We start from the raw sequence: 11260 nt of genomic DNA on the forward strand, positions 1-11260 counted from the left end.
CTCTGGGAACAGAGGGCAGCATTGGGTGGCACAGCCATCTCTGTGGGAGTGGCTGTGGGGAGAGAGTGGGTGTGGAGAGCACTCCCACATGGAGTTTGGATGTGGTGGATCCTGGGACTAATGCTGGTTTCTGAGCAATAGGAACTCCAGAATTCCCAGTTTAAATGCAGTTATGTGGCTCATATGGATTCAGGGCTATGGACTGAGGATTGTGCCAGTCCTGCCTGCCCAGGACAGAGACCTCATGAATATGAAGGACAGTGAGGGACGCGGGAACTGGAGTCTATACACACTCTTGGGGAGTAAAGGACTACAGGTGTGAAGGTCATCCTGAGTGACATATGGGCCAGGTGGCCTTTGTTTAATGCCACCAAGGAAGGGACCTGGCCAGAGTGGTCACTGCTGTGTGGGGTTCACCACTTTGCCCACAAAGAGGGGACTCTCAGTTTCTTCATCAAAGATTATGGCAAGGAATGGGCGGTCAAATTTCAGCTTTTGGGGAAGAGAATAAAATACGATCTCCATTAAGGTGGCCCCTGCAGCCTCGGTTCCTTTCTCGTCCACGGTCAGCACAGCCTTGTGCACAGCCTGCAGGAGAGATGTGGAGATGGGTTCTGACCTGTGCTCTCATGCTCTGCACACCACCCAGCCCAGACCCACGCTGCAGACAGCTCCAGGGACGGCCTCCCTAGAGCGTCTCAGCAGGAAAGTCCTGCTGCTCACCCACCCTCACCACTGGCCACACAGGCCTCTGTCTGTCCAACCCTAGCTTCACCTGTCTGCTCCCTTCGTCTCTTCCACCCAGAGCTCAGAGTGGAGACGCCCTGCACTCCATGTCTCCTGCACATGGCTCCCCCTCATTGAATGCTGGGAGCTCGTTGGACAGGTCTGAAGGTGACCTTCACAGGACCCTGTTCCCACCTTGTGCAGACGTGCTGCACTCATGTCTTTCGGTATTTTCTCTTTCATGAACAAAAAAAAAGGCTTTGGGAGGAGCTGATGTTTCTAATTTAGATTTGGTAGTGAAACAGCCCTTCTAGATGGTGCCTGTGGAAAATTCTAGAACATTCTCTGAGGTCAGTAATTCTAAACTGAGTGGAGAAATGAGCCCCAAGGACTCCTGGGTTCTGGGTAAAGAAGAGAGTGAGGGTCTGAGAGACACCTCTGAGCAGTTTCCCAGCACATGAGCCAAATGGGAGGCCGCCTTTCCCACTGTCTCCTGCACCCGCTCTCTCACGAGCCCTCAGAGCTCAGCCTGGACCTTAGTGGTGATGTGGCCCCTTCCTCAGCCACGAGCCTGAGCTATGACTTCCAGCTCCTTTTAAGGCCCCAAAGGCACCCGGGAAAACACCCTCATCAGGTGACCTCACCTTGGAGACCTTCAGTGGGACGTCCTCGGTGACCTTGGAAAGGTCAGCACCGTTGCTGAAGACCGTGGTGATGCCCAGTGCACTCAGGACAGACTTCAGGTCGTAGGTTCCAGAGATGGACAGTTTGGGGAAGTATATATCTGCAGAGCTGCCATGAGGGAAAGATCACAAAGGAGGATTTCAGCATTTCTCCCAATGTGCCAAGAATGCCATGGGAGGCTGGCTTCTTTTCTGGCTTTTCCTCCCACAGTCCCCGGCCAGTGTCCACAGCAGGATGGCAGCTCCTTGGGTCCTCTACACCCAGTGCCAGTGGAGTTTAATATCAATGGACTCCCTGTGTCCTGAAGAGGCTGAATTGTCCCTGCGTCTGAGAAGCCCTGCAGGCAGATGCAGAGTGAGCTCCTGGAGTCAGGCTCATCCTGCCCTGTGTGTCTGCTCATCTGTCCTCTGCCAGGGACATGCCTGGACTTCATACTCTGGGTATCTGTGCACAAGCAGCAGCGTGCTTTCCACCTCTCATCAAGGAGAGAAAATGCCCCTGATGCTGAAGGCTGGGCCTCTGTTAGTGTCTGGCCCTCAGGCCCTGCAATTGGTTCTGGCCTCAGCCTGGCCTTGTGGTCTGTGCACAGCCTGGTTCAGGGTCTGATGAGGAGCCAGCTGGAGTGGAGTGGTGACCCCTCTGCTCACGGTCGGCCTTGCCTTGTGTCTGCTGTGTTTCTGTGTCTCACAGCGTTCACCACTCTTCTGTGTAGCAGGCCCTGCTCACTGCTGATGCACCAGTGTATGCTGATCTGAGGGCCATGCTCTAGGATGATGGACACCTAGGAGTGGATAAACCACTGGTCTGGGGTCAGAGCAGTGGAGCCTCCTGCCTGTGTGTCCAGCACTGTCTCATGTTGACCTTCCATGTTCTGGGCCTTTAAAGACAGACTTTCCCATGGCCATCTTGGACTCTTTGCCTTAGTCCACTGTCCACTGTGCCAGAGTTCAACCCATCACAGGCCTTGGTGCTGTGGCCTGTTTTGCTGTGCTGTCCCTGCATTGGACACTGGGGATGGAGAAGTTCTGTCCTCTGGGGAGGAAGCCCCCAAACAGTGTACGGGCTCCTCACTCTCAGCACTGTCTCTTCCCAAGCCCCTGCTGCTTCTCCCTGAACTGAGCACACTCTGTGTCTTTCAGCACAAGGTCTCATACTTGGCTACGGCTTAGGGCTGCTCCCCCACCTTCCCCCCTCCTGTCTTGTCCCGATGATCAGCCCTGACATGGCTCAGAGGTCTGGGCCCTCAGGCCAGTCTCTGCCTGAGGGCCCACCTTCTGTCAGGTTTGCGCAGGAACTTGCTAATGATGCTTCTGGTAAGCGTGGCCTCCAGATGTGACATTTTGCCCTGGTCTGGCAGGAAGAAGATGGCGGTGGCATTGCCCTGGTAGCCCATCAGTAGGACCCAGCTGGACAGCTCACTGCAGTAATGGACTCGGAACATGCCCGTCTCGTGCATCATGGGCACCTTCACCACGGTGGCCTCATCCACATGGAAGTCCCCCTCGCTGGTTTGCTCCGGGTTGAAAGGTTTGTCCCACTTGCCTGGATTGGAGGGGAACACAGGTGGTGGGCTTAGGTTTAGGGAGGGCAGGAGACTCTGGTGTCTGTGGTGAGACTTGGAGCTCAGCTGCGTCAAGCACAGGAGATCTGGGTTCAGTCGTCCTGACCACCCTGGAGACTCAGTGATGAGAGGAGATAGGGAATTTCTGTGTCACATGGGAGGCCGCCCTCCTGGCTGATCAGGGGACATCTGCATTTGCATATATGATTATTAAAAGGAGCATCACAAAGAGAGTTTGGATTATAGGTCATATTTTGGCACCTGCTCACTGGGGCTCCTCTCCTCTGTGAATCGGCCTCTCAGTTAACCACTTGGGGCACTGACTGGTGTGTTTCCATGGGAACCAGCTGGGATGGCTGTGCAGCCTTACCTTTAAAGAGAATGTAATTCACCAGGGCAAGCACAGTGTCTTTGTCCAGGTGTTTCACCAGATCCACAATTTTCCCCTGTGTGCCCTTCTCCACGTATTTGTTGATCTGCTTCTTGGCTTCTTCAGGGTCAGTGAAGTCAACAGTGAAGGCCTCTGACTGGTACAGGTTCTTCACATCCATTGAAAATGGCTCCAGGAGCTTCAGGTTCTCATTGACAAACAAGCCACTGCCCATGGTCAGCTCAAGCTGGTTGCTGGGCCTGTTGAGGGAGTGGAGGAGGCTCTGGAAGGCTGCGTGGATTTCTGCCTCCGTAATCTCTGTGAGGTTGAAGGCCAGACCCTCCAGGATCTCTGAGTGGGTAGTGCCCTTTGTGCCCAGGGAGAGCATGGCCAAGGCTGTGGCCATGTTCACGGGTGAGAAGAAAATATTGGTGGTGTTGGATTGCTGGGCCAGTTCCCGGTACAGTCTGAAGGCGAAGTCAGCCAAGTTTGGGGTGATTCTGTGAAAGTCTGGGTGTTTCTGGTCCTCCTGGCGAGCTCCAGTCTCCTGAGCATCCTCAGCCAGGCAGCCGGGGAACAAGCAGCACAGGCTGGCCAGCAGCAGGAGGCCCCACGAGGTAGAAGATGGCATTGTCCTGCAGGACAGAGAAAGGGACACAGCTCTGAGACAGGACCACATTCACCCCCTGGTCTCCTCAACACCTTGTGAGAGCAACTCAGTGCACCAGACATTGCATGGGGCCCGCCTGGGACTTGCCCTTTGCTGTGTTTTCAGCACTGAACAAAGATGAGGCAAGCTACAGACAAGGTGCAATAGGCCAATTGCCCAGCCCTGTTCCCCTGTCACATTGGAGTCAGAAGATATGGACAGCAAAGTTTGGGGGTGGCCTGGTTGCCTGGTTTGTGACAGGGTTGCTGTGGCAACTAGGAGAGGCCAGATACCTGGGAGCCATGGAGGCCTTAGACCGAGGCCCCATGAGGGTCTTCCTCATGAGATTCGGATGAGCCTGGGCCCCTGGTGCCCCCTCTAGCCTATTCTATGCATACAAAGAGCAAGCTCCCCATATTCCAGAAGTGGGGTGGGGGTTGCGTAGCAAGAGGCACCTTTAGACCCCAGGCACCACTGGGACCCAGTCTTGGCTTCCTCAGGCTTGGGACCAGTGGTCCCCTGCCATGCCTGTGTCTCACTAGGAGACATTCCGTGACCTGGGAGGCCTGGGAGCAGGGCAGGACCACAGGGTCTGCGTTACCATGACAACGTGGCCTGGTTTCAGCCAGTCCTATCCCCTCTGCCTCCCTGGGGCCCAGGCCTGCTGCCTGCTGGGTGGTGCAGGCACCTGGTGGCTCATTGAGCTCTCCCCGAGGGTGGCGTACTTACGGATCACCGTGCCAGGGGTGTCATGGGGCAGAGTCCTGTCCTCATCTGTATTTAAGCAGGGATGGAAAGGGACATGGGAGGCTGCTAGTGAATATTAACCCAGTTCACCTACATAGCAGAACAGCAAACAGACTATGGGACTAAGTCCATTGGCTAAGTGCTGAGCCTCGTGCCCGCCCACGCTGGTGTCATCCCCTGGGCCCTGGGCTCCACAGCCATGGGGAGTTGTGATGCGCTGACCACCATGCATAGCTTCCTGCGGCCGAGTTAGAGTGGGTGACAGGAGCTAGACGGCCTCTGGGACATGTTACGGCTTTGCCTGTGTGACCCGCGAGGCGTTTCCCCTGTGTTGGTGGCTGAGGTCCCACATTCACAATGTGCTGGTCAGGACGTACATAGAACTTGAGTACAGGGCCACCATGAGTAGGGGGAGGGTCTTTATTTGGGTCTGTCAAGGCGCCTTCCACCCTGCCATCCAGCGGTATCAGGCAGCCTCTGGCCTATCATGGCTGACAATCTTGCTAACTACCTGTGGTCTTGGTGGGTGATGGGCCTGGGAAGTCTTCCTGATGGGGCTCAGCACAGTGAAGTCTGTGTTTGGCCCCAGCTAGAGGAGCAGCATTCTCCTCAGATCAAGGTTCTACTTCTCCAAAATGGCGCCCGTTCCCCTTTCAGAGGACTCCTGCCCATTTCACTCCCTGAGGATGTGGGCTGGGTGTGCCTCCTATCTTCCCGAGCTCCAGTGATGAACTGGGCCATGTGGCACTGTTGGCCACGGAGACACACATTCAGGACAGATCTTCCTTCCCCTCTCTGAGGCTCCGCTTCCCCATCTGTAAAGCAGTAAGCAATGGGCTTCTTCCTCACGCAGCTGTGAGGCGGATGGAGAAAGGTTCTGGGAGAGGTTTCACACACAGCCTTTGAACTTGGCATGGCAGACACCTGTGCCCCTTCTCCTGCCTGCTGCTTCAGCCTCTGTCTTCTGGGAGAGGAACTGTGTGGCACCATCTTCTTCCCTCCTACTTGGCTCTTGCCAAACCTACCTTTGCCAAATCCTGATTGTGGGTGACCTGTGGGGTGGTTTCCTGTGTGGGGACAGTTCCAGCATTTTCTGGAACAATGTGTATGCCTACTCACAGCTGAATCATGTCACCACCCATCCTTTCTCAGCTAGAGCAAAGAAGGGGAGTCTGTGGGCTGTGGCCAGCAACAGGGTGAAGAGAGGCAGGGAAAATGAAGCTCAGCTCCGCCCCTTCCACATGGAGGTAGGGAACCTCTTCTTGGCATGGTCCTTCCTTGCACCTTACTTTATCTCTGCTCTTTTCATATTCTGAGCAGGAAGGACATCGTGAATCCGGCAAAGGTTAAGAGTCAACCTGTCCCATTTCACTCTACCCAGGATGAACGTTCTGGACAGTTTGTCACTTTGCCCTGTTGAGTGGGCTCTTTCCATCTGCGGAGGTTCCTGTTGACTTTTTCCCCTCTATCAATGGCACTGACACTGCCCACCCCACCCCATCCTCTGCTGTCCCAGGACATGGGGTGCTGAGCTCCTATTGGGAAGAAAAACATCAGGGGGTGGCCAGGACCTCAGGGAAGCACAGGCAGGGCTGGCTGGGCGAGCAGGACTCCCCTGGCCCGAGGGCTGAGGGCAGGCAGCAGGCCTCTGGGCCTTGTTGTCCATAGCTCAGCCCTGGGGAGGTGGCTCACACCACAGAGCTGTGCTTCCTGGAACTTGCCCAGCTCAGAGGCTGGCAGGAGGTAGATCCATCGGCCCTGTACACTTTTTCATGTTTACCAGAGTGTTTCTGTTTGCTTGACTTCTCTGAGTCCTCCACTGCTGTCATTTCCAATACACATCCTTAGATGCACTCCAACAGGGGCGTCACCTCTTCGATCCTTACAGATTCATCTAGAACATGGACTGCCTGCCAGGTTCTAAAGGATGTAGTTGGATCCACTCATCCAGTCCCAAGTACAGATTGGCCAAGAGGGAGTACCTCTGGCACACCACAAAGTCCAATAAGCTTGGGAGAAAACAGAGAGTTTCATGAGGGTGGCAGGGGAGTGGGGGGCAATGAGGTACAGAGCATGTGGGAGACTGGGATTGGAAGTGGCCTGGGCTCAACAAGATGAAGCAGGACTCAGGCCTTTGTGGAAAAGGAGCATTCCTTGGGGCAGGAGGAAGGGATACAGCCACAGTGTTTGGAGGCCAGCACACATCACTGGAGTCAGGCTCATGGTTGTCTCAAACCTTTCAAGGTGTGAGATTGTGTAGAAGGAAGCTTCTGGTGGCTTCAATTCCAGACATGATCCTTTATTCTTTCTTAACTCTTCTACATCCATTTTGATTTGGATGTTACCTCTCAGAAGGAGTGAGACACTGAGGCCCAGCAAGTTAGCTCTATGCTGACCATGTCTGCCTCCGTCCTCACCTCCCTCCCTTCCTCCATTTTTGTTGCATCACAGCTATTTGCACACAGCACCTGTTAACATGATGGTGATGGCTGACATCCCAGAGCATGTGGCACCTGCTCTATTTGACTCTGAGTTTGTAACACAGGTTTTCTTGTTTTTCCTCACATGGCACCCCTGAGTTTCATACTTTGGTGATTAGACATGTCAAGAAAGGATCTTAGCGGGCCAAGTAATGAGCTGTAGGCCACCACAAAGCTGGTAAAGGATGGAGGGACATTCTAACAATGTTTGGGGGAGGCAGGAGGGGTAGCACGTAATCCCAAAGCTTGTTTACATTCCTAGACTGCAGGTGATCTGACTGTAGGGTTTATACTGAGACCAAAACTAATACAAGATGTTTAGAATGGAAGGAAGGAAGGAAGGGAGAGAAAGAGAGAGAGAGAGAGAAAGAAAGGAAGAAAGGAAGAAAGAAAGAAAGAAAGAAAGAAAGAAAGAAAGAAAGAAAGAAAGAAAGAAAGGAAGGAAGGAAGGAAGGAAGGAAGGAAGGAAGGAAGGAAGGAAGAAAGAAGGAAAACAAAACAAACTCAGTTGCTTTGTTTGTGAGCTGGAGTGAGGAGGGCAGGCAGTTCGGCAGCTTCCACCACACCTAGTACTGCCCTTCCCCTTTTCCCACTGAGGAAAGGGGAGCAGGTCCTGGTGAGGAAACAGAGGGAAAGCTGAGCTGTGATGACCAGAAGCTCCTCCTCCCAATCTCTGGTGGTCCCTTAGGGCTCTCTTTGGCCAGGACCTGGCCTTTCACCTAGACCTCCTTGCCCCACCTATTCCCAGAAAAGCAACCTGAATTCTGATTGCTTTCTGGCACCCTCTTGGTCAGTCTGTGTAGACATCTCCACAAAGAGGACTTGGCACATCTGATGGGTGTCTGAGTGCCAGATGGGACATAGAAGATCAGCCCCCAGGAAGACCTTATTCCTCCCCACACTGCCCCCACCCCCAACCCATCTTTACTTCTTATTGCTTGGTCTTCACTTAGGTGTACATGAAGTAGAAGTTCAAAGCCTAAGAGCAGTATGGCTCCCATGTACACCCGAACTGTGGTAACAGCTTCTGTGGCACTCAAACTAATGAACAATAAAAATCACAGTTAGAGCTATGCCTCAAATCATTGCTGAGCTCTGCAAGTCACAAGGCAGACATTGAGAAGTTGAAGCAATATGCTTCCCAGAAATCTGAGTGGTTCTGAGTTCTTTCCAACTACTCCCCAAATTATTAGAAGTGGTTGAAAAGCCATTGGAATTCTCGTTCTTCTTATTTTTTTAGTTCTTTTTTTATTGTGAAAATACCGTACCGAGGGGTTATAGTTACATGGGCAAGATAATGAGTACATTTCTTATCAAGCATTGTTGCCTCCTCCTTTTACTCATTCTTCTTATAATTTTCATGACCCACAGGCAGTTTTTTATTTTACCTTTCCCTTTTTTTTTAAATTCCAGGATATTGGAAGCAATCATTTCCTCTATGAAAGACCCTCCTGAGCCTCCTCTATGGAGAATATTGGAACATAAAATATGAGATGAAGTGGATAGAATGCCCTGCTGTGGGACTGGCAACCTTAGGGTGCAGTGCAGAGCTGAGTGGTAGTGGTATCTTAGCATGCATGGAGTCCTGGGCTTGATTCCCCAGAACCACACACACAGAAGTCTCTGCCTGGTCTCTCAGGGACCCTGATGATTGCCAAACTGTCCCTAAGGTGGCTGTACCAGTTTGTACCCCACTCGAAATGGTGGCTTCACTCATCCTCGCCTGTGTTTGCTGTTACCAGTGTTCTGATGTCCATTCTTGTAAGTATCTGTTACTCTTTCTGTTTATGTGGTGCTGAGGAATCAAACCCAAGGCTTGGTGCATGCTAGGCAAGCACTCTACCACTAAGCCACATTCCCAGCCCCTATCTGTTACTATTTGTTGTTATTTAAACATTAACAGGAGCAGATTTTGTAGGGTGGATCGAGAAGCTGCCCTCCTTTACATAGCCCTGTCCTTAAAGCACACCCTCCATGACTGAACCAGCCTGAGGAACTTTTAGCTCCTGGACCAATCAGGAGCACTAAGTTGGTGCTGAACCAGAGAACTGGTTCTTCTCTCTGCTTCCAGGGTGGTGGGATATGAGTGGATTACCTTCACCAAGATCCACACCTCATTTTTTTGTGTGTGCTGTCTTAGGGCTTGAACTCAGGGCCTGGACACTGTCCCTGTGTGTTTTTGTACAAGGCTAGTGCTCTACCTCTTAAGCCATAACTCTACTTCCCGATTTTTGGTGGTTAATTGGAGATTAGAGTCTTATGGGCTTTCCTGTTTGGGTTGGCTTCAAACCATGGTCCTCAGATCCCAGCCACCTGAGTAGCTAGGGTTACAGGTGTGAGCCATCAGCATTCAGCTCATATGTAATTCTATCATTCCCAGTTCCAGAGCCCTTTAGGCCTGTAGGGTCCCTTAACCCCAGTAGGTACCCCAACACTTGTTCCCTCAGACCTTGGGGAGAACAGTGAGGGTGGACCTGCCAGGACCTGGCACTCGGGAACGGCAATGTGTCATGTGATCTCAGCGCAGCCTTCTTGAGGCAAACCCACGATTGCCTCTGTTACCTTTTGCTGCATCACGCCTTCCTTCCACATTAGTGGTTCCAAACAAGAGACAACCAGCTGTGCAGTTCTGGGCCAGGCCTCACTGGGCCCGCCCTACCTTTGTGATCAGCTGGGGCCTCACCCACAGTGTGGCAAGAGGTTGCATGCCCACCTGGACACTGGGACAACTGAGCCACGTGTCTAATTCCCCAAGAAGCTCCTTAGGGTTTGTTCATGTCGTAGACACAAGGGTCTAGCTCACAACTTCCTTCTGAATACTCCTCCCTCTGCCATGATGCTGGCTGGCCTATTTTGCAGCATCATGTAACTCTCTTCTTTCTAATCCATCGAAAAAAAGTATGCCTCCCTGGGCTCCAGATAGAGTAAGTAAAACCACAGAATAACCCTGACAGTTTAAATATTAAGTAAATGGCAACATGTTTGTATACTTTTATTGTAAAAAATTGTGTGTGTGTGTGCGTGTGTGTGTGTGTGTGTGTGTGTGTGTGTGCGTGCATGTGTCATGGGACTTGAACTCAGGGCCTGGATGGTCTCTCTGAGCTTCTTTGGCTCAAGGCTAGCACTCAACCACTTGATCCATAGCACCACTTCCAGCTTTTTCTGAGTAGGTTATTGGAGATAAGAGTCTCATGGACCTTTCTGACTGGGCTGGCTTTGAACTGTGATCCTCATATCTCAGACTCCTGAGTGTTAGGTAGGGTTGAGGGCACATTGCGTTTTATCTATTTTAAGCCTTTTTAAAAGTCAGTCCAAAAAGAGAGGGATAGGTCGATGCCTCTGGGTACCCAGCACGGGGCACCTGCCTCCCAAGAAGGCCAACATATTTTCTCTCTAGGTAAAAGGTGTGTGGTAAAAGGTAGGTGAGGGTTCCTGTTATCTGGATTTGAATGGCTGTGAGGAGCATGCCTCGTCTTAGATATGAGGCTGGGAAGGCAGATGGCAGAGTCCTGGTTTCAATGTTGTTTCGTTAATAACTCTGTAACAGGCATGTGGAAGCCAAGGCACTTCCCAGCCCAGGCCACCCTGGTGTTATTTCATCATTTATAGACAGTCACACTACTGGCCCACAGCTGTGCTAGCGACACAGATTTGGGAACTTTACAGACTCAGAGGGTTAAAATGTCAGTGCAAGTCTCTGCCCCATGTCTGGGTGAAGTGCAGTTGGCTAATTGCTTCCTGATATCATGTAAGGCTGCATTAGTAGGTCTGTCTGTCTAGATTCCTGGGGAGAGCTTTCTTTCTCACCTGGACCACAGCTCCTGCAGTGTGGGTGTGGGGTAACCATAATCTCTTTCTGTTTTCTCCCACATCTCCCTCTCCTTACCTCCCCTCATCTCCCACCTGCCACTGGCTTTTGTGTGGGGTCACATCTTGGTGTTAAGACCCAATGTTTGCGTTTGAACTTTAGAGCAATAAGATTCTGGGGTCCCTGGTTCATGTCAAGGAGCCCTACTCAAGTGCACAGGGTTTCCTGAAGAATC

At 52.1% G+C, this 11260-nt stretch overlaps 1 protein-coding gene across 1 annotated transcript; it reads right to left on the reverse strand.

Annotated features, from left to right (window-relative positions):
* Window positions 1-331: 331 nt before the first annotated feature.
* On the reverse strand, window positions 332-4798 carry LOC138810480 (alpha-1-antiproteinase-like). The gene is made up of 5 exons (XM_069997650.1): window positions 4720-4798; window positions 3342-3976; window positions 2682-2952; window positions 1371-1518; window positions 332-588 (listed from the first exon to the last, which is right to left on the reverse strand). Exons 2-5 carry the CDS (start codon window positions 3970-3972, stop codon window positions 397-399), a joined length of 1242 nt encoding a protein of 413 aa, XP_069853751.1. The 5' UTR covers window positions 3973-3976; window positions 4720-4798; the 3' UTR covers window positions 332-396.
* Window positions 4799-11260: the final 6462 nt, after the last annotated feature.

Source organism: Dipodomys merriami, unplaced genomic scaffold (genome assembly GCF_024711535.1).
Source record: "Dipodomys merriami isolate MVZ:Mamm:240054 unplaced genomic scaffold, mDipMer1.0.p SCAF_50, whole genome shotgun sequence".
NCBI classification, from domain to species: Eukaryota; Metazoa; Chordata; class Mammalia; order Rodentia; family Heteromyidae; genus Dipodomys; species Dipodomys merriami.

Excerpts from the sequence above, each read along its gene's own strand:
- LOC138810480 (XM_069997650.1), bottom strand. The coding sequence starts at position 3,972 with ATGCCATCTTCTACCTCGTGGGGCCTCCTGCTGCTGGCCAGCCTGTGC. Across the intron at positions 1,519-2,681 it reads CTGCGCAAACCTGACAGAAG|CTCTGCAGATATATACTTCC; the intron begins GTGGGCCCTCAG and ends CCCTCATGGCAG. Across the intron at positions 589-1,370 it reads TCCCACTGAAGGTCTCCAAG|GCTGTGCACAAGGCTGTGCT; the intron begins GTGAGGTCACCT and ends TCTCTCCTGCAG.